Genomic DNA, 22,072 nt, shown 5'->3' on the forward strand with positions numbered 1-22,072 from the left:
AGGCGCTGCTGTGGGGACTGGGGGCTCGGCGGTGAGCCCTGGAGCTGACATTCCACGAGGGGAGACAGTCACATAAATATTTACAGCTGGGATCAGTGCACAGAGGACAACCAAGCAGGAGGAGGTGGAGGTGACGGGTGCAGAGAGTCAGAGGCCCCTCTGAGGAGGCGACATTGCATGATGGCAGACGCTCGCTGACGACTGGCTCCAGGCAGGCCCAGTGTGGAGCCCTTTCAGGTTCCTCTCACCGGCCTGGGTGAAGGAATGAGGCCCAGAGAGAAGAAGTTGCTTGCCCAAAGCCACACAGCTGGGATTCAAACCCAGGCAAGGGGGCTTCAGGGTCTGTGCTATTTTTTTTTTTTTTCATCTTTTTGTCTTTTCTGGGGCCATTCCCATGGCATATGGAGGTTCCCAGGCTAGGGGTCTAATCGGAGCTGTAGCCGCCGGCCTACGCCACAGCCACAGTAATACAGTATCCGAGCCGCGGCTGCAATCCACACCACAGCTCACGGCAACGCCGGATCCTTAACCCACTGAGCAAGACGAGGAATTGAACCTGCGACCTCATGGTTCTTAGTCGGATTTGTTAACCACTGAGCCACCATGGGAACTGCACTTTTAACTACATTGAAGCTGGGTTCTGCGTGGCAAATATCCGGGGGAATGGTGTTCCCAGAACAGGGTGTGAAGAAGCCACAGTGGGCATGGCAAAGGAACAGAGGGAAGGCCAGTGTAGGACAGAGTGAGGGGCAACCTGGAGGCCAGCTCAGAACTGGATTCATTCAGTGGGTGGTGGGAGTCCCTGGAGAGCTCTGTGCTGCTCCAGAGAGGGCTCAACCTGGGCAGCTCAAGACCCTGTCTTGTCATGGCCGGTTAGCTCTGCTGATTAGAGTGTGGTGCTAATAAGGCCCTGCCAGTCCCTGAAGGCCAGGCGCCCTCCCACTCAGAGGGGAAGCCAGGGCCTGTGCTGCACTTTCCTCTGTAAGCTGTTGGCAGTAGGGACTTTCTGATTCAGAGCCTGAGTCCCGAGCCCTGAGGCCCCTGAGCCACAGGCCTCCTCCTCGTGAGCCCAAACACCTGGGATATGCTAAAGCGGCTGAGAGGCACCAGCCAAGGATGGGTGGCCAGAGCTCTTCCCCCTTGGCCAAGGGCCAGAGCATGGGGGACCTAGGGAAGAAAATGTCCTTGTGAATCTTGACCCCTTGCCCCTCCGTGAGTGGAGCCCATGGGTTTGGAATGCACAAGGTCAGCCCCATGCAATCAGGGACAAGCCACTTCTCCGGGGCTGGCCCCAGAAAAGGCCCCACCTGCCCCACCTTGACCAAGCACCTACTGCCCTCAGGATGCTAATATCCAGGGGGTGGGGGCTCATTCCATCACAGTATCACAAAAATGATTCCAAGTTCAGGAGGAGGCAGGAGTCAGGCATCTGGCCTGAGCGAAGCTTTAAGGGGCCAGTCCCAGGACACCCCTTGGTGGGGCTGCAGCTGGGCTGGGGCTGGACTCCTGGGGGAAGCCTGCAGAGATCTGCCTCAAGGGACTTGGACCCCAAATGCCACTTAGATTCCCAGCACAGGGCATAACCATGGCGCAGGTGAAGGGGAGGCCACTGTGGCTGCCGGGGGCCTGCTTTCAGGCACAGGGCGGGTGAGTCAGCAGGCAACGGCCTCCTGGCACTGAGTCACCAGCCACAAGCCTGTCACTCTTCTCCCCATCAGCTTCCCTACCACCCCAGTTTGCCGGAAGTGGGGGTGGACTGGGTCAACCATGATCCTGAGGCAGGCTCTGCAGAACCCAGGATTATTTCTGGAGACCACAGAAAAAGAGACGTGAGAAAAAAAGAAAGGCTCGGTTTCTACTTCCTCAAACTTCCCCCTTTCAGCTCTAAGAAACCTAAAGTGCTGGCTGTGAAAAGCAAACAGAGGGCAGCCCCTCCCTGGCTCTATAGAAACTGGAGAGGGTCAGGCCCTCAGGGGCAAGGCCAGCGAAGGACGGGCCTGTGGCCCAGCGCCCAGAGCCGGCCACCCCCAACTCTATCACTAGGGCCCAGCCCGAAGTCAGCTCCATGGAAACCAGCCAGGGCAGTCTTGGCTGTACGGTGTTGGGCACGTCACCACTCTCAGCCTCGCTGAAACCACCTGTGAGATGGGCATCTTGTCCTCGAGCACCGTTTGTAAACAAGCTCCCCGTTCTCACGTCCCTCTTTCCAATGTGCTTCTCCTCAAGGACAAGGACTTTCTTTTTCCTGCCCAGCTTCACCCTTACCTCTCCCTTACTTAGAAATTTAGCTCAAGGGGCAGTCACTGCCTGTGGGATGAAGCAGCCTGGGATGCAGCAAGGCAGCAGGGTGATCTGCCAGCAGGGTCTGCCGCTGCCCCCACTGCAGGGCATGGGGGCTTGTGGCCTGGGCTTTTGCTCTATTTGTCTGAAGTCAAGTGTCAGGCATCCCCCACCATCCAGAGCCCACTCAAGATGCCCAGGGGCTTCTGAGCCACACAGCGCACGCTGCCCCACACCTGGGCTCTGTTCCCTTGGCCCAGCACCCCATTCCCCAAGTAATTCACAGGCAATCCTCCAGGACGCTAGCCCCGAGGACCCCTACCCCATGCCTTCCCTGGGCTCTGTGGGACTGCTTCCCACCACCCAGTACAGGGTTCGGCAGGATGAGTATTTGTCAGACAGAACATTTAGGACTCCGGACTTTTGGGACACTCAGCATAGGAGTAAACCTCTTCCACCGGGCAGCTGTGAGGCCGCCCCGAAGAGGGTGACGGGGCAAAGAGCAATCTTGAATGTTGAGGACGCGGGCAGGGCTGTGGACAGGGAAAGGGGGCCATATACACCCTGCACCAGAGAGCGTGGGGATGTGTCCCCACATCTGAGCACAGCTCCCATCGACAGTCCAAACTCCACAACGCTTTGCCTTTTGTTGAAGGATGAGCCCCAGATCTTTAGGAAATCAGTTTTCATTAAACAACATGTTCCCTGAGCACCTTCCAAAAACTAGTTGGAAGGGAATTCTCCCTGGTCCCCTAGAGGTCTGCCCAGGGCTGGGGGACCCACTGGATGGAAGGCTCTTGGCAGGGGCGAATGCATGACAACTTTCTAGCCAAGCCCATGGCAGATCAACACAGGAGACACAACCTCCCTCCACAGAGCTGGAGGGGAAGCCAAGGGTGGGAGGGGGGTGGGGACACTCTTGACACCCCCAACCCAGTGGAGCACGGGGGTGCCAGAGGTGGAAAGTAAAGGTCTTATTGCAAACCTGGGTGAACCGGATTCATATCTAACATCGTCAGGTTGGTGAATGCTGGTGCAGCAGTAGTGGCGACTTCCAGGGCCACAGGATGGTGCCTAACAGCAGCTACTGCTCAGCTAGAAGAAAAACTCAGCGTTACAGTCCACATGGGGGCGGGGCAGGCTCAAGGGAGGACGGATGTTCCTCATGTGTGGTCTTCCTAGAGTGCAGATCACTTCCCAGGGCAGCCCCACACAGCCCCACATGCCTTAACCTTCCACTGCACCTCCACTCAGGCCTCCACTGCACTCGCCAAGAGCAGCACGGGGGGGTGGGGGTGGCAGGGCACCTCCTGATGGCCTGTCACCCCATAGTGCCACAAAACAAGGCCGCCCCAAGTGCTGGGAACTCCGCAGAGCCGTGCCCCGAACTCTGCTCCCACCAGCCTAGCCAAGCTTGCTTCTGGCAAACCCACTGCCTGCCACGTCATCCTCAGCTCAAGAGCTCTCAGGGGCTCCCAGCTGCTTGAAGAATAATCCTCTGAATTTCCCTACCTGGAATCCAAGACTCATTATACTTGACTGCCTCTGTCCCCAGCCTCTGCCACCTTATTTCTCCCCTGGTCCTGCACAGCTCCCAGGCCCCCTCGTTCCCCCAACATTACCCCATTCCACCCTATGCTTTGTTTATGGTGTGCTTATGTTTAGGTGGATCTCACCCAGCTTGACGGCCTGGCCCAAGCATCACCTCTACCAGGAAGCCCTTCCCGCTGACCCCACGCTTTCCCTTGCCTTCTCCAGCCAGCATCACCTCTCACCTCCATTCTTCATGAGCTCTTGTTTAGAACTGTGCAACTTTGGACAAAGTTCGAAGTTCTTTTGGGGACACCTCAGTTCTGCCTGTAAAATGGACCTCCTAATCTGAAAGACCAGCCCTTGCCGAAGGCTCTGGACTCTTGGGCAGAGAGAGTAGACATCCAGATCCTCATATGTGCCCAAACACCAGTATCACTTGGTGCTCTGGCTGACCACGCAGATGCCTTCCCCCTCGCCACGCCGACCTGTGCCCACCTGCCCCCCACACACTGACTGAGTCTTCAAAGCCGTTAAACCAGCCTCCAAGCAGTGGTGCGAATGGATTGGGAGATACTAGGTAAAATGCAAAAGAAATCAGCCAATGAAAAGGACTCTTGGTGATGACAAACACATGAGCAGGGACTCCCCTGCCAGACTGTCAGCACTTGGGGGCTGGGCTGGCTGGGTTTCACCTCTGCCAGTCTCAGTGGGCCCAGGACAACCTAATACCATCTGCCCCAGACTCACTATTCCTATTGCCATTGCCGCTTACAGCCTCCTGGGGGACAGGCACATTTTGCCCATTCTACTGAAGGAAACTGAGGCTCAGAGAGGAAATAGGACCTGGCGCAATCATACTCAGTGAGAGAGTGAGAGAGCCAGGACTGAACCCAGGACTGAACCCAGGACAAGGCCAGAACTTCTTGTTATCCATTTGCTAAAGTAAAAAAAAGCCCTTGAGAAGGGGAGGTGAGGGCTGGCAGGTGCCTGACCTGGGGCCTCTGGGGCAGGAAGCCGAGTGGCATATATCTGACCCTGGGGGACAAGCATCAGAGACTCCTCTGTCTCAGGGCCTGGCTTTGAAGCCTGGCAAAGGGCAGAGTCCAGCTGAGCAGAACTCAGGCCACATCTCCAAGGACAGGGACAAGGTGTAGGGCACACAGTCTGGGACTTTGGGACCCCCCCTGGCTGTCACTTTTTTCTAAGGTGGAGAAGCAGGTGGGGTGTGTCCCAAATGCCAGCCCCCAAGCACGAGGCCCTGGTGGCTGCTTGACCAAGGCAAGGCCTGCCCTTTCTGGGCTGTGGCTTAGACCCCTGACCAGGAGACCCCAAACCTGGAGGTGTCATGTCTGCCCCCTCCATGCATGTGCACACACAGCCCTCTCCCTCAGCGAAGGCAGGCCCCAGCAGAAGAAACCATACATCATCAATAACCCTCTCTGCCTCAGTTTCCTCAAATGCAGAATGGGGACAGGAACACTCCTTGCCTCTTGGGGCTGCTGGGATTAAATAAGTGAGTACGTGTGGATGGCTTAGAGCAGCATCCGGACCAAGTCTGTGGAGTCAGGATGGTGACCAAATTCATGTACATTCTTCCCAAGACCAGTGGCAGCCTGACCCACAGCCAAGCCTCTGCTGGGTGTCTCCTGTGTGCCAGGCCTGCTAGGCACGTGACAGATACCAGGGTCCAAACGCAGGTCAGCCAGCTCTGAGACTTAGGGCACCATTCTAACTTCCTCTGCTCCTTCACTGTGGGTGAGCCTCCGGTCCCTACCAACATAAGTGGTGACTGAGGAACAAGGGGGTCCTCCGGGCTGGTGGTCCTCTGGACACCTTCCTTGCCTCCCTCGGGGGATCTGAGAGCATCTCAGGAAGCTCCCCACATATGGTGTTGGGGCCCTTCGGGCCTGTGGGTGCTGGCACCCACTAAGCCGGGGAGGCGGAAGTGACAGGGACTGGGCCTGGACTACAAAGCAGACAAAGGCTTTGCGCCAAACACTGTAGGGAAGTAGGGCTGTGGAGTGGCCCCCAAAACCCATGGTGGGAACTCTGGACCAGCTACCTGGAGTGGAGTGGACAAGCTGCCTCCCTCCTTCAGCCTGGTGACAGCAGAGACACTGGGCAGCTGTGAAGAAAATCATCATGAGGGGAAGGTGGCCTCACTGGTGTCCCCCAGGATGGCCGAAGCCAGAGAAATCAGATTCTGGCAGTCTTGAAATCCCAAAGTCCTAGCTAGAGGGCTCTGGGTACCTGAGACCCTTCTCCTGGCCATCACTGAGCAACAGATCAGTCCAGGACCCAATCCCCAGCATTTACAGATAAGGACTTGGGTATCAGAGACCCCTCTCCTGGCCATTACTGAGGGACAGATCAGTCCAGGACCCAATGCCCCAAGTCTACAAATAAGGAGTGTGAAGCCTGAACCCCTGGGAAGTGGTGACCCTGAGTGTGCCTGTTGCCTTAGCCAAGAGCGGCATCAACCTGCTGGGGTGGAGGGGCGACCACAGGAGCTGGTGCAGATGACTGCTCAGCACGGGGCAGGGTGTAGAGACAGGTGACACTAAGACTTCCTGCATGAGGACAGTCTGTTCACATGGCAGCTGATCTCAGAGAAGTACTGACCAGCAGGAGGGTGAGACGGAGGGCTGGCCAGGCCCAGGCCAGGCTGGGGTGCAGCCCCTGCAGCCCACGCACAGCGAGGTTAAGGCCCACGTGGGAGGCTGCCAGCGCTTTCTCAAACACAACTACCCCGCCTTCTAACACCGTTGTCTTCTACTTGTGAGGGTGGGAGTGGGGGATATTAAAACAGTCTTTCTTCTACAACATAGTGGTGAGAGAGCAGATGTCACTTTTATAGAACTGCTGTGAAGGGGTAAAAAGACAAGTGTGCCAGCCCAAGGGTGGACCCACTCTGCTCCTCATCCCCAATTTGATTTCTGAGCTTTCACTAGTTCATGGCATCCAGCACCATCATCTGGTTTAATGCACCCATTTTATGGGTGGGGGAACTGGGGCCCAGGTGCACGAGCTCTAGTCTCCAATGTTTCAGCCCTGACTGAGTTCTGCACTGCTGCCCCCTTTCTCGCTAGCTCCTACTGTTTGGAGGCCCAGGACCAGTTCAACTCCTTCCTTATTTGGAGACCCCTCTCCCAGGTTTAGTCAATTCAGAGCCCCAAGTCCCACAGGGGCCTCTGACCCCCAGGGAATGCCCTGCCCATCACCCATTGACCCACCTGCAGTCAGCTCTGGGCTGAGAGGCTCCATCAAGCAAGGATGTGGGCTGAGGAGGTGGGTAAACAGAGGGTCCCACTGGTGGTCGGGGGTGGGTGACCTGGGTGAGTGGTTCCAGCCCCGGGAGCCATGGCCTGCTCCAAGCTGGACGCCTCTGAGGAAGACCCTGCTCCCATAGGCCCCCAGTGGGACCACGGGGTCAGAACACAAAAGGACCAAAGGGCTCCCGTGTTTGCCCCTGGCTCCCCCTCAGGGGCAGTCTCCTTGGACACTGTCTCCTAGGCAACTGCAGCTGTGGGAGACCTCACAAGCTTGGCTCACAGAGGGAGGCTCTCTGAAGGGACAGGGGCTCTGTGAGTAGACGGACACTGGTGGACAACCAAGCATGACTCACCCCAGGCATGGGGGACAGGACGCATAGCAGGCCTGAGAGGTTACAGAAGATGCCCAGCCCCTCAGCTCTGGGCCTCAGAATATCTGCTCATGAGGTCACAATGCCCCTTCCAACACAGCCCAGGTGCGTGGAGACTTCCTTCTCCAGAAAAATGCCACCAATTAGGAACATTCCTTAGGAGAACCAAAGCCACAGAGAATGTGCCTTTATCACAGAGCTCTCCATCTCTACACACCATTGCCTGCCCGGCCCCAGGGCTGGCACAGCTTGGTGCAATTTTACAGGCTCTTCCAGGCCCTGGAAGTCACATCCCTGCTCTTCTCCATCCTCAAATGCCACCTCCTCCAGGAAGACTTCCCTGCCCATCTCCAGTGGAAAGAGGTGCTCATCCCTCAGCTGTAACCCTCAGGTCTTCTCCCTGTGGTCTGGGTGCTCCAGGACGGGGGCCCGCCTCCTCCCAGGAGGCAGCGAATGAGGACCCTGGGCTACTATTGTCATAGCAACCCTTTATTCTAATTCCAACTGTTCTTACATCCTGGGAACAATAATAATTGTCGCTAACATTGTGTGCCTTGCTCTGTGTTGGGCACTTGATATGGTTCTAGCTAATAGTAACTTTTACAATCACGCTAAATATTTTTCTTATTTGCTTACATCACTTTTCACCAATTATAGCTGCTCACTTTTCTCCTATAACCAACCCAAAGGAAATGAGACTGGATAGGATTTTCAGTCTGATAGGAGAAAAAGCACACTTAAAAGGCCTCCAAGGGCACAGTCAATTCCCAAGAGGAATAATCCCAGCTCCCTGGGCTGAGCACCTACCTGGCTGGCCTGGGCCCCACCTGGCACTTGGGTTTGGTATTTCACCCAGTTCTTACCAACAACCCTATGAGATGAGAGAGCTTGCCCATATGAGGCTCATAGAGATCGATTGACTTAACCAAGGTTGCAGAGCCAGGAAGAAGTAGAGCTCGAGTGTCCCTGCGTCCTTGACCACAAGGTTCTGGGGCATCTCCTGGCCATGACCTTGGACACCAGCAGGTCCCCCTCTTCACCTGACACAGGAGGAAACTGAGGCTGGCAGGAGGTGGGGGAGTCATTTTGCAAATGGACCAACTAGGATTTGAATCCCCGTCTCTTGACTGGGCCCAGATCACACACAACTTCATGGACTGTGACCCAGCGGGCTCAACTACAGAACATCAGCAACCCAAACAGTCCGCTTCCCCAAGACTCTGTGCCCTGCCAGTCCATCCCCTTAAATCAGGTACAGATGGAATCCCAGGCCAGGAAGAGTTTAATCCTGTAAAGGCAGCCTACCCAGAGCTCAGGTCCCAGCGTGCAGCTCATCTCAGTGAATGGATGAAAGGAAGGGATGGCGCGGGGGCGGGGCGCTGTCTCCTCCTCCCCACTGGGTTTGGAAATGTAACTGCCTCCTGCCTGCACCCTCTCAGCCCCAGGAGCACCCCCACCTCCTCTGAGCCTTCTCACCCTGACCCCCTGCAAAGTGTCCCCTCCACTGCAGCCTCTTCACCCTGTGGAGACCCTGGGTCAACTGGAAATGTCTCCTTTTACGCCCTAGGGGCAAGGATACCTGAAATCTGGACCACAACTAGAAACAGTGGAGAAGTCCCTTGTCCTTTTTAATTGACTCATCTATTTATGTGGTCAGTCAGTTCCTGCTGAGCCCCAGATGGCCAAGTTCTACAAAACTCCCCCCACAAATAACGCCGGTGTAGAGGATTCACCTGGCCTCTCCAGCTTTCTTTCTTTTTTTTTTTTTTTTTTTTTTTGTCTTTTTAGGGCTGCACCTGCGGCATATGGAGGTTCCCAGGCTGGGGGTCGAGTTGGAGCTGTGGCCGCTGGCCTACATCCCAGCCACAGCAATGCCAGATCCAAGCCGGCATCTGTAATCTACACCACAGCTCATGGCAACGTTGATCCTTAACCCACTGAGGAAGGCCAGGGATCCAACCTGTGTCCTCATGGATGCTAGTCAGATTTGTTTCTGCTGAACCATGACAGGAACTCAGACCGCTCAAGCTTTGTTCTCTGAATTCCCAAGGGTGAGCCCCCACCTCCCACCCCCCTGCCCAGCCCGAGACTCTGTTCCCCAAATACCCTTTGCCTAGTCCCACCCTTGCCTATTCTGTGTCACCAGAGACTTTAATTGGAACCTAGCTCTGCCACTTGTCAGCTGCAAGCAGTGACCTCAGGAATGTCACTTCCACTCTGGGTCTCAATTGCCTCATCTGTAAAATGGGCCCCCTCACATTACACGAGGGAAGGTACAAACAAGTGGCTTACACAAGACTTTTAGGAGAAAGCTTCCCCTGAAGGAGAAAGACCAGCCACCTTTAATTTCTTGCAGTTAATCAACAAACTCTGACTACGCCCCTTCTGAGCATCATCAGCTAAGCACTGGGAGAGACAGAAACCAAGGCCCAGGGTTGATCTGTCATGCAGGAAAAATACCAAATAAACAGTTTCTCCATCTGGTGTTCAGTGTCAAACCAGCAGCCGAGTCCGCTGGCACTGCCATGCCCTCCCCAGGCACTTCACACGCTCCCTAAACCACGTGCATCAGCAAAACTAGGTTAGACATCTCATTAGACTGTGTTTCCTTTTGGGACCTCTGGCCCTGCCTGCAATCCTCCTACAACCATGTTTGGGTGAGGGCTAAGTTTGTCTGTCTTTCTTCCTCAGCAGAAGCCACTTGTCAAAACAACAACTAAACAACAGTCACTACATTTAAGGGGTACCCTAAGCGTTAAATAAGGACTCGGATCCCAGGCTGGTTCCCCAAAGTTCATCAAGACCAACCACTCACCAGGGCATCTGGACTCACCAGGCTGGACCAACGCCGATGCAGCTCCTCCCCCTGCCTCAGCACACGGCACCCGGCCACGCCAGGCTCCCGCAGCACCGGAAGGCCCACTCCACGCCTTCCTGCTCTGCCGGCCTCTCCACGGACTGGTCCCTCGTCTGCACTGCCCTTCCCTTCCTGTGCCTACCTGGCATGCTCTGTCATTCGAGGCCTCTGGGGAAGGTTTGTGAACTCTGGGTTCGAAAGCATCTTCAAGAGATCCCACTGATGGACGCCCAATTTGGAGCATCCCTTGCTGTCCAGGGAGTTCCCAGGCTGCACAGAGCCAGGCTCTTCTCCAGCCCCCCCGGGGCAAGGGTGGGCACAGGAAAAGTCCATCAGCCTCTGATGACTGAATGAGCAGACTTTCAATTCTGGGTTTTCAGGTGCTTAGTTGGTGGTTTTCCCTGAACTTCCCCCAACATCAAATATTCTTGCCAGGGCCTTTCCCTCACTCAGCGGGGCTGGAAAGGTTTAGAAAACATGCGAATTTTTCACATGGACTGAAAAGGCCCAGGAAAAGACAGAGGTCTGCACCCCATGACCTTAGGGTGGGGGCTGTGGTATCTATACAAGGTGATGGTCATTAACAGAACCTGCTGTGGTAATTGGTTCCCAATTTACACCCATCAAGCCATCATGCTGAACAGCTGAAACTCATACAGGGACGAATGTCAATTACTCCTCAATAAAACTGGGGGGGGAACCAACAACATTTAAGGTAATTTATACATTAGCCTCACCCACTAGATTGTAAAATTCTAAACACATTGACTGCATGTCTGTCTTATAGCTGTATCACCAGCACCTGTCATGTTTATGCATATAAAATAAAATTACCTTATTTAAAGTTAGGGTTAAAAAAATAAATACTAAAAATAAAGTTAGGGCTGAACCTTCTCCACAGATGCACCACGAACCCGGTCCCCAGGTGTGGTACTCTTAGGCCTGGCTGCACCTTTGTCCCTTAGGGCAAGAGACTTCCCTAAAGGTCCGGACTGTTTATAATGTGAGTGGCCCATCCCAGAAATCACTTCCTATAGCTATCATCCATAAGCTGCAATAATAAGAAACTAGTGCATCAGGTCTTCAACACACCAAGCTGCTTTCTCCTACGTGGTCCCCACTTAACACAGGGCGGCAACTGATGCCTAGGCAGGGGATAGGACTCCCCCGAGGTCACACAGCCAGGAAGCTGTAGAGTTGAGACACCCAATGACATCAAGGTGCTGTGTGACCTTAGGCAGGGCACTGCACCTCTCTGAGCCTTAGGAAGCTAGTTATCAGAAAGGCTCAGAGGAGAGGTGATTCATGTTGCCAGATTGTTTCCCTCCTCTACCCTGAGGTGAATGAAGCCTGCTTGTACGCTGACTGCATTTGGGGGACACTTCTCCCACTGTGCAGCAGAATAATGGTTTGTGTGATTATTTATGTGGTCTTCCCCCTCCAGCCTTGTTCTTCATTCTATCCCCACTGCCCCGCACTGTGCCTGGTATACAGTGGGTGCTCAAAAAATACTCACCGAGTGAATGAATGAATGCATGAATACTGAATAAAGAGTTCAGTTCATTCAGGTGTGAGATCATCACAGGATGGGTGCAGGTCTGAGGGAATAATCTGGAAAGGGCGGCAGGACCCCTGGCAGTACTTGTGGCAGGAGGGCGGGAATGGAGTTTGTGGAGCCCACCAGGCCGGTCTCGTACCTGGTGGCCTTGGCAGCATCAATGGTCACCTCTCCAAGCCCAGCCTTTTCACCCACCAATCGAAGCTGGTCCACCTCTCTCCTGAGGCTGCAGCGTCTTCAGTAAGCATCTCTGCATCAGAGCTGGACCCTGGGAAGCTACAGGACTGGCCCCTCTGCCGCCTGGAAGAAGAGACAGAGGCCCAAGGCAGCAGCAGCAGCATGGAGTCTGAGAGGGCCAGGGCCGGGTGAGAGCCAACAGTCTGAAACCTCAAGAAGCAATTTGCAGCAGTTTCTGTGGGAAAGACCTCCCTGCGCTGCTGGATACAGGAGGCTGCAGGAGTGAGCTTGTCAGACTTAGCAAACATTGTACTGGACACACTTATACTAAAAACACAACTAGCTGTTTATGTGAAACTGGAATTTAATGGGCACCTGCATTTAATCTGGCAACCTTATCTGGAGGGTCTTGATGTGTTAGTTACCCCCATCCCATATCCAGCACAAAATATGAGACTCAGGAAATAGAATGAATCAAATACCTGGGCACCTGGCCTGGAAACCTCCACCTAAACACAAATTCAATACCTCTGGATTTAAGAGCCACACTCTCTCCCATAGCCGTGTTCCCTTCTTTCTTCCCACCAGAGGAAGCCCCTTGCCCCGTAGCTGCACAGACCTTTCACATTCTTCTTAGCTCCTCCTTTTATCCACAGTTTTTTCAAAGTTGGGTATCCCCTAACAAGGAGTTTATGGAGACAATCCACATGCCACTTCTTCCATCCTGCCCCCTGCACAGGCATTGCTAATGGATCACGGCATCTTCCTACCAATCAGGACTCAGCCTTAGATTCCTCATCAGAGACGATCTCTCTGAGCCTCAGGAACTTAATGGACAAGACAAAGAGCTCACATCAGGGAAATGGTCGGGGCAGGCAGGATGCCCAGGAAAGTGGGGGTGAGGGTGCACGGAGACAAGCTCTGCTGACAGCACTCAACCCCCAAAATGTAAGAGCCAAGTCCCCCTCGCTGTGGCAGGAAGGAGTCAGGGAGACATGGGTCCTGGTAGAGAGGAGAGGAGGAGCCAGGAGGGGTGGCGGTCTCAGGTCAGAGGGCAAAGTGAGGAGGGTGGGAAGGAGGGCAGGGGGCAGGCCACCCCAAACTCCCTCGGAGAGGGGCCACGGAGGTTGTGCCACCGAGGTGGGGGCCCACACTTCTCCCAAGTATGCAGTATCCAGAACCCGGGGTGGAGGTACGGTACAGGGGCAGGTGCACTTTTGAGCCTTTTACAGGCAACACCCAGCTCAGAGAGGGGGAACCCCTCACACTTGGGCATCGGCTCCAAAATGAAAGGGCTGACATTTGTGGTCAAAGTTCAGTGCTGCCACACTAGCATCCACCTCAGGGACGTGATTCCAGACACTTGGGTAACACACCAGGAAGCCCTAGGACCCAGAGGGGGGAAGTGACCTGTCCAGAGTCCCCAGCAGGTTGGTGAGAAAGTGGTAAATACAGGAGACCAGCCCCTCCAGAGACCGGGGTTGGGAGGGGCCTGCTTCGCTTTCAGAGCCTGCCTTTCTGGACCCCCTGGTTGAGCACAGGCTAAAAATTGTATCTTCCAGAAACTCTAAGGTTTCCCACAGTGGGACACTCTGGTTTTGGATAGGCCCTGTCAGTTTCTGGAACAATCAAATTCCTGTGATATTGTAATTTACAACAAGAAATACAAAGTAGGTCTTCATCCCCTTTTCTGGCACAGACCTCCTGGAACCCTCAGAATTTCCTCAGTGGGGAGAGTCACTGAGGTGTCTTTTGTTATGTTAATGAGGCGGCTGGAAGGCAGCAGGGAGGGGCTGGTTGCCAGGAGAACCCCCCAAAGACTAGAGGGCTGGACCTTACAGCCCCTCTATGTCGTGCTCCCTAGGGAGTGCACAGGACTGAAGGTTTAGTCTATCAGGCCTAGGTAAGGAAGCTTCTTAGAAACCCAAACTTGATCCTCTGGTTGGGGACCACATGAGGTTCCGGGACAGTGGCGCCTGGAGAGGACACGGACGTGCCTGTGCCTTCCCCACGCCTTGCCCTGTGCATCTCTCCCATCTGGTCTGATTAACAAGGTTCTTTCCTACACTGGTCATCTAGTAAGTAAAATGTTTCTCCAAGTTTGTGAGCCCTTCCAGCAAATTAATCGAACCCAAGGTAGGGGCAGGCAGCTCAAATCAGAGCCATCCAGGCTGGGGCGGGGGGGGGGGGGGGGGCGGTCTTGTGGCTCTGAGCCCTTCACCTGCAAATCTGAGGCTACCTCCCCAAACCGCAATGACTGAAGTCGGAGGACACGCAGCTGGAGTTGGAGAACTGCTTGGTGCTGTGGGGGAGAGAACCACCCACGTTCGCACAATCATCTTCTCCCTGAAGAAATCCTGTGCCCCCTGTTGGGGCTAAGAGCCAAGTCAGGAAGAGATACCCAAAGAATCTTCTCTCCACCTGAGCCCCAAGCTTTCATGCCACAGGTGAGGCCAGGAGAGGGGATCCCATGCCCAGTGGTTGCTTTGTGGAAGCCTCGACGCCAAAGACATGGTTTGCCCTGGTCCATCCCGACACGTGGCTGACCTCGGGCTGACCACTGCCTCCCTGAGCCTCAAACCTCTCACTTGTGACCTGGGGACAGTAAGATAACGCCAGTGTTAAAGGTGGAAGACTTTTCTGAGAATGCACATGCTAGTACTGTCATTCATATACTCAGAGCACCGGGAATACCAAGTATAATGAGAAGTACCACTTTCAGTCACTGCTGGGTGCTAGTCGCTAGACTGAGAGCTTCCAGGCTGCTTCTTCCTTCGTCCTCACAACAACCAGTGAAGGAAGAGTCTACATCATGTCTATTTTGATAGAGGATCCTGGGGCCCAGAGAAGTTAAGTGACATGCCCTGGGTCACACAGCAAGGTAGAGGCCAAAAGACATTTATACCCAGACTCACTGCACAGCTGAGATTAGGTCCTAAACACAACTCCTCTCTCCCTAAAGGGTGTGTTCATCAGCCTCAGAGGCACCGCAGAATTCACTGCATTCACTGAAGGCACGTTCCCTAGGAACTGCCACCTCTCTCTCAAGGACCGAGGACCGTCACTGATGTCCTTAGGGCAACTTCTGGAGGGTCAATAATTTGGCAACAAGCGCCAGTATCTTAAAAATGCACACCCCCTTAAGGCTATCAATTCCAATTTCCTGAATAGACCAAGGTGCAAAATGTTGATAGCATCCAGTTTTGAAAGGTGAGAAAGTTCCTGAGATGGACTGCACAATGAGGTAAATATACTTAGCACTACTCAACTATAGACTCAAAAATGGTTATCCAACACTGACCTACCCTACAGCACAGGGAACTACACTCAGTATTTTGCAACAACCTATACGAAAAAAATATGGCAATGAATATGCATACATATATATACACACACGTACATATATATAATTGAATCACTGTGTTGGACACCTGAAACTAACTCAACATTGTAAATAAACTATATTCAATAAAAAAACAGATTCAGGGAGTTCCCGTCGTGGTGCAGCAGAAACAAATCCGACAAGGAACCAAGCGGTTTCGGGTTCGATCCCTGGCCTCGTTCAGTGGGTTAAGGATCTGGTGTTGCCATGAGCTGCGTTGTAGGTTGCAGACTTGGCTTGGATCCCAAGTTGCTTTGGCTGTGGTGTAGGCCGGCAGCTGTAGTTCTGATTCGACCCCTAGCCTGGGGACCTCCATATGCCGCGGGGGGGGGGGGGGGGGCTTAAAAAGGCAAAAGACAAAAAAAAAAAAAAAAAAAGATTTGGATGGCAAATTTAATGATGTGTATATTTTACCACAATTAAAAATAGAAAGAAAAAAAAAGATGTTCACAGCAGAGTGGTTTATAAGAAAGAAAAATTGTACAGGCCAATCTCTCATCACTAGGGGATTAATTAAACAAATGATTGTTTACCCAAGCAAATCAAAACAAATTAGAACGGAGGGGTGGGGGTCAGTAAACTGTGGCCCCTATGCCAGACCCAGCACTGTTTTTGTAAATAAAGTTTTATTAGCACACAGCTCCATTCATCATTTGCATATTGTCTCAGGCTGCATTCTAGGTGCAACAGCAGAGGTCCAACCACATGGCCCACGAGCCCCAAATACATACTATTTAACCCTTTAAAAAGTTTGCCAATCCTCAAATTAAAAGGCCCAAGATTCAAAAACACTCTCAGAATATGCTTGAGGCTGTGGTGGGAGAAGTTGGCTCCTAAAGAGCCATATTATGAGTTCATTTGGAAAGGAAAATTTTAAATAATGTACAATCACTCACACATGTTTATAAATGTACCATGAGGTGGTTTCCTCTAGATGGCAGGAATAGAGATGAATTTTACTTTCTTCGTTTGACTTTTCTGCACTCTCCAAGTTTTCTGTATTAAAAATGCATGACTTCTCAACGCTAGAAGACATATCATACAACTAGATGGAAGTGCCAGCGAACACCATAGCGGCAGTCACACTGCAATTGCAACGGGCCAATTCAGCACACTATAGCCCTTAGACTTACACCAACCTTGCATGTCAAATGACTCTCAGTTTTGTTTTGTTTTTTTAAAGTATCACTTTTATAATCAGGGTAAAGACCAATAAATGCCATTTTCTCATTGCCTTGGCCCTTCTAGGGAGTGTGTGCTAGACACCCCCCTCCCCCACTGTAGTTTACAAGCTGGGGTGGGAGGAAGGCCCCAAGGGAATCCTCATCATAAGTCCAGAGAGGTTCCTCTTTCCTAAAATTCCCAGGCCCCCAAGATGGTGGAGCTGACTTAGGCTGAGTGGAGAGGGGGTTGCTCAGGGGATCCCACCTGGGAGATGAGAGGAGAAATGCTCTTGGATGCTGGGCCCTGACCAAACCCTGCTGGGCCCACGGTCACCTCCCCCTCCTCCTGGGGCTGTTACTGTTCCATTTCACAAGTGGGGAAGGGAGGCCACGGGTGGCTCCCCTCTCAAGGTCACACAGCTGGCTGGGGGGTGGAGCCAAGATTTGAAGCTGGGCTGTCTGACTCTCCAGCTCCATGGACTTTCCACTACACGGTTGTCCCTGGGGTCAGGAATACAAGTTTTGGCCAGTTCATCAATAACTCAGGGTCTGCTGAACAGCTGAGACATGTGCATACACTTGCTATCTCTGCAGCAGCACTTGGCCCTGCTGGTTCCTGAGTGACCACCATCCCCTTTCTCAGATGGGAGCCAAAGGTCGCACACCCCTCAGAGCTCAGACTTCAGAGATGACAGCTGTCCTCTAAAGATGCCTCCCTTCAAATCCTGCCACATCAGGGGGCAAAAAAAAAAAAAAAAAAAAAAACCAAGAGGGCTGCTTGGAGGAGGCGTCAGATGGGCCTCTCAGCTCCCATGAAGTGTGGACAGATAAGCAAGCCCTGGAAGAGAGGCACTGTGGCTGGCCTCTGCTGCCTCCAAAGCCCCAGCCCCCAGCACAAGATGTTCTGCATCTGGAAGCAAAACTCACATTCCAGCTTCGAAGCAGCAGGCACCTGGCTTCCTGGCTGCCCTGGGCTACTCATTAACCAGCATGAGGCCTCAGGAAGGGGCTGGACCAGAGCCTGCTGCCAGCCTGGGGGAGGGGAGGGCCATGCTGGATGGTGTGGGCACCAGTGTCAGACCAAACAGGCAGGTTTCAAGTGCTGTGTAACCTTGAGGTAACCAGGGGAGGGGGTCAGTTCACCTCTTGGCCTTAGTTTTCCCATCTGTACAATGGGAATTGTATCAGCGCCCACCTCACGGAGCTCCCGTGAGGACGGCAGGAGGCCAAGGTGCCTAGTGGTGCTGGATACAGAGTAAGCACTCAATAAATGGGTCATTTGTACAAAAGGAACCATAGCGCCCATCACAGGACTGCTGCAGGAGAAAATCGCTGCTATCACCCACCCACAGAGTCTCTGTGAGCATGTGGTTAGAGTTCCATAAATGCTGGCAATTAGTCCTTCTGATATTTATGGCAGTGGTGACTCTGGAGGCTGACCTGGTGCAGGGCATCTCTGTGCCACTGGGCAGCTGGTCAGGGAAGTGTCCTGAGCCACTAGGGGCACGCCCACTAGATTTTCTGCATCTGATGTCACAGCCTGAAGAACAGGTCTTGGTGGGGCTGGGGGCTTGATGACAAAGTCCACCACTGGCAGCAAGAGGCCAGTGGTTTTCGGGCTTTTCTCCCAGTCCTGGCTTCCTAGGGACCCCAATCATCCAAGCCGCAGCCCTGCAGGAGTTTGATCCCAGGGAGAAATTTCTGCTCAGGAAGCCAGGGTTTTCAAATTCCACAGCAGGATGTGCCAGTGGGTCATGAAATCAACTCGGAGGGTCAGGGCTATGGTTTTTATAAAAGAGACAGAACAGAGGCTGCCAATGGTGAAAATACAAGGATTATTTCGTGAAGCTTTGGTTTTAGTTCCATGTGTGCGTGAGCACATGCAGCATCATGTCATGAAATGTCTGTCTTACAAAATGTCATGACGCAAAGACTTCTTCAAAAGCACTGGGGTGAGAAGGTTTGAATCATGGTGTCCAAGACATGTGCAGAGAAGGGACTGAGCCAGGTTCCTGCCCTACCTAGTAAACCCCTTTTAAAAACACTATTGTGAACCTGAACTGGGGGGAGGAAGGGAGATTGTATAAATACTAGACAATTGGCAAAATGTCATTAAGGTCTTAGATAACAGAATTGTGTCAATGTTAAATATTCCAGGGCTGGTCACTGTATGTGTTTATATAAAGAGAATGAATGGCCTTGCTCTTTTGAAATGCAAGCTGAAGGATTAGAGGTAAAGGGGCATCATGCCTGCAACTCCCTAGTGATTCAGCAAAAAAAAAAAAAAAAAAAAAAAAAAATTTAAAGTGACTGATTTTTTGCTCTGTGTGTGTGTGTGGGTGTGGGTGGGTGCACCTGTGACATGAGGAAGTTCCCGGGCCAGGAAATGAATCTAAGCCATAGCTGCGACCTGAGCCACTGCAGAGAAAATGCCAGATCTTTAACCCACTGAGCCACAAGGAACCTCCTTGGTGCGACTGTTTTTACCGCACATATTAAAGACATGAAGCAAATAAGGGAAATGTTAGCAGTGGTAAAATCTACCTGAAGGATAACACAGCAGTTAACTGTAACATTCGGGCCACTTTTCAGAAGGTTTTCAATTTTTTAAAAATAAAATGTTCAATAAAGAGACAATTGGGAGAGCAGCCCCATCCGATTCCTGGAGCAGCCTGTCTATGGAGCCACGCAGCTCACCCTTTCACACGAACGTGACCTGGAACTTTAGGATCAACTCTGCGAGGGCCCCTCACCACCCTGTGGCAGAGCCAGGCTGGGGGCCAGGCCCAGACTCAGAAATCAGTGCTCAGCCCTGCCATGAGGGCGCCCAGGTGGCCCATGCACCTGCACCTAGAGGTTTTTTGTGGACAAGATCCTGGGGCCTTGGGACCCTGTGTCCGCCTCTGAGATCCTGGGCACCCACTGCGGGTCATGGCCGCACATGGCAAGATGCCAAGACCACAGGGAGGTCAGATGCCACTTACATTTTGGAGGGTCCTCAGAAAGGGCTATTGTTCTGGACCTATTAAGGGAGAAGAAGCAGAGAAGGAAAGGAGAGACCTGGTCAGGTGGTGACAGGTAAGGGACCAGAGTCTATTTGCTGTGGGACCACCTGGCTCACAGAGCTGGGAGGGGCCCATCCATACCCAGGGGGTGGAGTGGGGAAACCCAGGCACCCCACACACTCCCACACTCCACACCCGCTCTCTCGCACACAGCACATGTTCACGCATACACACACACAAACCCTCATTTAGAGGCAGAGTCCCTGATGCTGTCAGGGGCAGGAGCCAGTGCTGGGAGGGGCAGGCAACCCTGCCCTTGGTCTGGAGGGAGCTTACTCCTGCTGGCTGAGTAAGTCTCTGCTCCCGAGAGCCCCCAACCACGCGGCCACATGCCCAGGTCTGTGAGTGGCTATGCCCAGTAGCACAGGAACACACCACGGACAGGTGTAAGGGGTGATATGCAGTGAGTTAGAGGCTGAAAATCACTGTGCAAGAAAATCTGTCTAACTTGGCAGAGCCAAGTGGTCCCCAAGGTGACTGACCCTAAAAGCCTTTCTTTCCTTCTTTCCTCTCTGTTTTCCTTTTATATATATATGTATGTGTGTGTGTGTATATATATATATATATATATATATATATATATATATATGTATGTATGTATGTATGTGTATATATATATAGACCACCTCTGTTCTTTGGAACATGGTTTGGGAAACAATGCAAGTGGGGGCAGACCACTTCTGTCTCTCATTCCACCAGCAGAGCTGTGTTGGAAGGTTCCCCTGGTTTCCTGGAATAAAAAAATGCAGAAAACCAGAAAATGTTTCCTTATCAAGGAAGATCTTACACTTCGATGAACAGTTAAATGGATCAGCAGGAGGGAAGGGGGAGCCGAGAGGCCTGCAGGGCTGGGCACTTGCCTGTTTGTACCTGCAGCCCTGCCCTTGGAGCCTGTTCCCCAGACCCAGAACTGGGTCCCAGCAGTCTACAGAGCCCCTGGTCCCTCAAATGGGAGCTCACTGCTGTTTGGGCCCCCACGTTCACCAGGCTCACATTGCCACCCACTGTGTACAAGGCACTGGGGCTAGAACACTGAGTCAGTAGTTCACTGAGCACCTACTATGTGCCAGGCACTGGGAACACGGTAGTGAACAAGACAGATGAGGTCCCTGCTCTTCTGGAGCCTAGAATCACGTGGCAGAGGCTGACAAGGATGCCATGGAGGCTTCATTCTCAGGGTGGATTAGTAATGTCTGCAGCGGTGTGGGTAGTGGAAGCGACAATGTGTTCATTGTTATCCAGGACCATACCAAGGGAAGAGGGTCAAAGGGAAAGATGAAGGTAGCGAGTTCAAAGCAGTTACAGGCACGGTGTTAAAGGGACCAGAGGAAGGAGAATGTAATTCTATCTGAAGTGAGAACTTAGCAGTTGCATGAGGCCAGCCCAACTCAGAGGAAAATGAAAATGACACCAAGTCCCTCTGAGTCTAGCTGGTATGCTGGTACCTGGGCTCCCTTTTCTGGGACAGCTGGCATCTATTCTCCTTGGAGACCCACACATGCCACTCTCAGCCCATGGGAATCTGGGTGGGCTGAGTTCATCTCCTACTTCTAGGGGTGGGCATGGGAGCTGGGACCAGCCAATCAGAGGGCTGTCATGACTGGCTCAAGGATGGGGACATGACCAAGAGTGGACAATGAGAATGATGACAGAGACTTATGCTGAAAATACTGGGAGGAAAGAAAGCTCTTTATAGGCTGGGATGGCTTTGCTGCAGGGGTACACCCTGTATAGCTGGGGGCATCCCAGGGGAATGAGCCAAGGGGGGCGGGGACACATGGAGTACAGAAAGGGAAAGAAACTAGCCCCAGTAACAGCTCTTAGCATCTGGATCCAGCCATACCTGAAAGTATGACTCTGGGCTTTTCAGTTAAAGGAGTCAGTAAATGTTCATTTTTATTTATTTATTTATTTTTTAAAGTTTGAACTGATTTCCACTACTTGCAACCCTAAGAGCCCAGACCCAAACCTGCCTTGAATCTGTGGTATAATTTAATGTCTGCTCCTTGTCTCTCTGACACCCAGGCTATTAGAAAAGAGAGGCACAAATGAAATGACATCTGAGGTCCTCCTGCAGTCCTGGCACTCTAGCCAGTTGCAAAGTGTGGGACTGACCCTCCCCGACCCCTGGTCATTGGGCTGGAGATGGAGAAATCAGCCCCTTTCAAGTTAAGCCTAGAGGGCTTGTAAACCCAGATCACTGGGCACTACCCCCAGGTCTGAGTCAGTGGGTCTGGGGCAGGGGCCGAGATTCTGCATTCTAACAAGCTCCCAGGTGATGCTCCACTGCAGGTCCAGTGACCACATCTTGAGGACCCAAACTCTAAATAGATTCTACTCTGCCCAGTTGCTTGGGGCAGGTGCCCAGTGCAAAAATCAAGGTCCAGCCAGAAAGGAGACCCTCAGTGCCCAAA

At 52.8% G+C, this 22,072-nt stretch overlaps 1 protein-coding gene across 5 annotated transcripts in view; it reads right to left on the bottom strand.

The window, feature by feature from the left end:
• SLC6A6 (solute carrier family 6 member 6) overlaps positions 1 to 22,072 on the bottom strand; it is a 79,509-nt gene that overhangs the window by 48,043 nt on the left and 9,394 nt on the right. Inside the window, exon 2 of one of the 5 annotated variants that reach the window (XM_021068505.1) lies at positions 19,578 to 19,615. The exons of 2 other annotated variants lie outside the window; for them this stretch is intronic. Coding sequence is in view for 2 of the 3 variants with exons in the window: in XM_021068501.1 (XP_020924160.1) it covers positions 3,266 to 3,293 (28 nt within the window). In the remaining variant the exon portion in view is untranslated. Of the gene's footprint in view, positions 1 to 3,265; positions 3,873 to 12,010; positions 12,172 to 19,577; positions 19,616 to 22,072 lie in introns of those variants that run through there. 2 more of the 5 variants (XM_021068502.1, XM_021068501.1) reach the window with 2 other exon arrangements.

The sequence above is a fragment of the Sus scrofa genome, chromosome 13 (assembly GCF_000003025.6).
Source record: "Sus scrofa isolate TJ Tabasco breed Duroc chromosome 13, Sscrofa11.1, whole genome shotgun sequence".
Taxonomy (NCBI): domain Eukaryota; kingdom Metazoa; phylum Chordata; class Mammalia; order Artiodactyla; family Suidae; genus Sus; species Sus scrofa.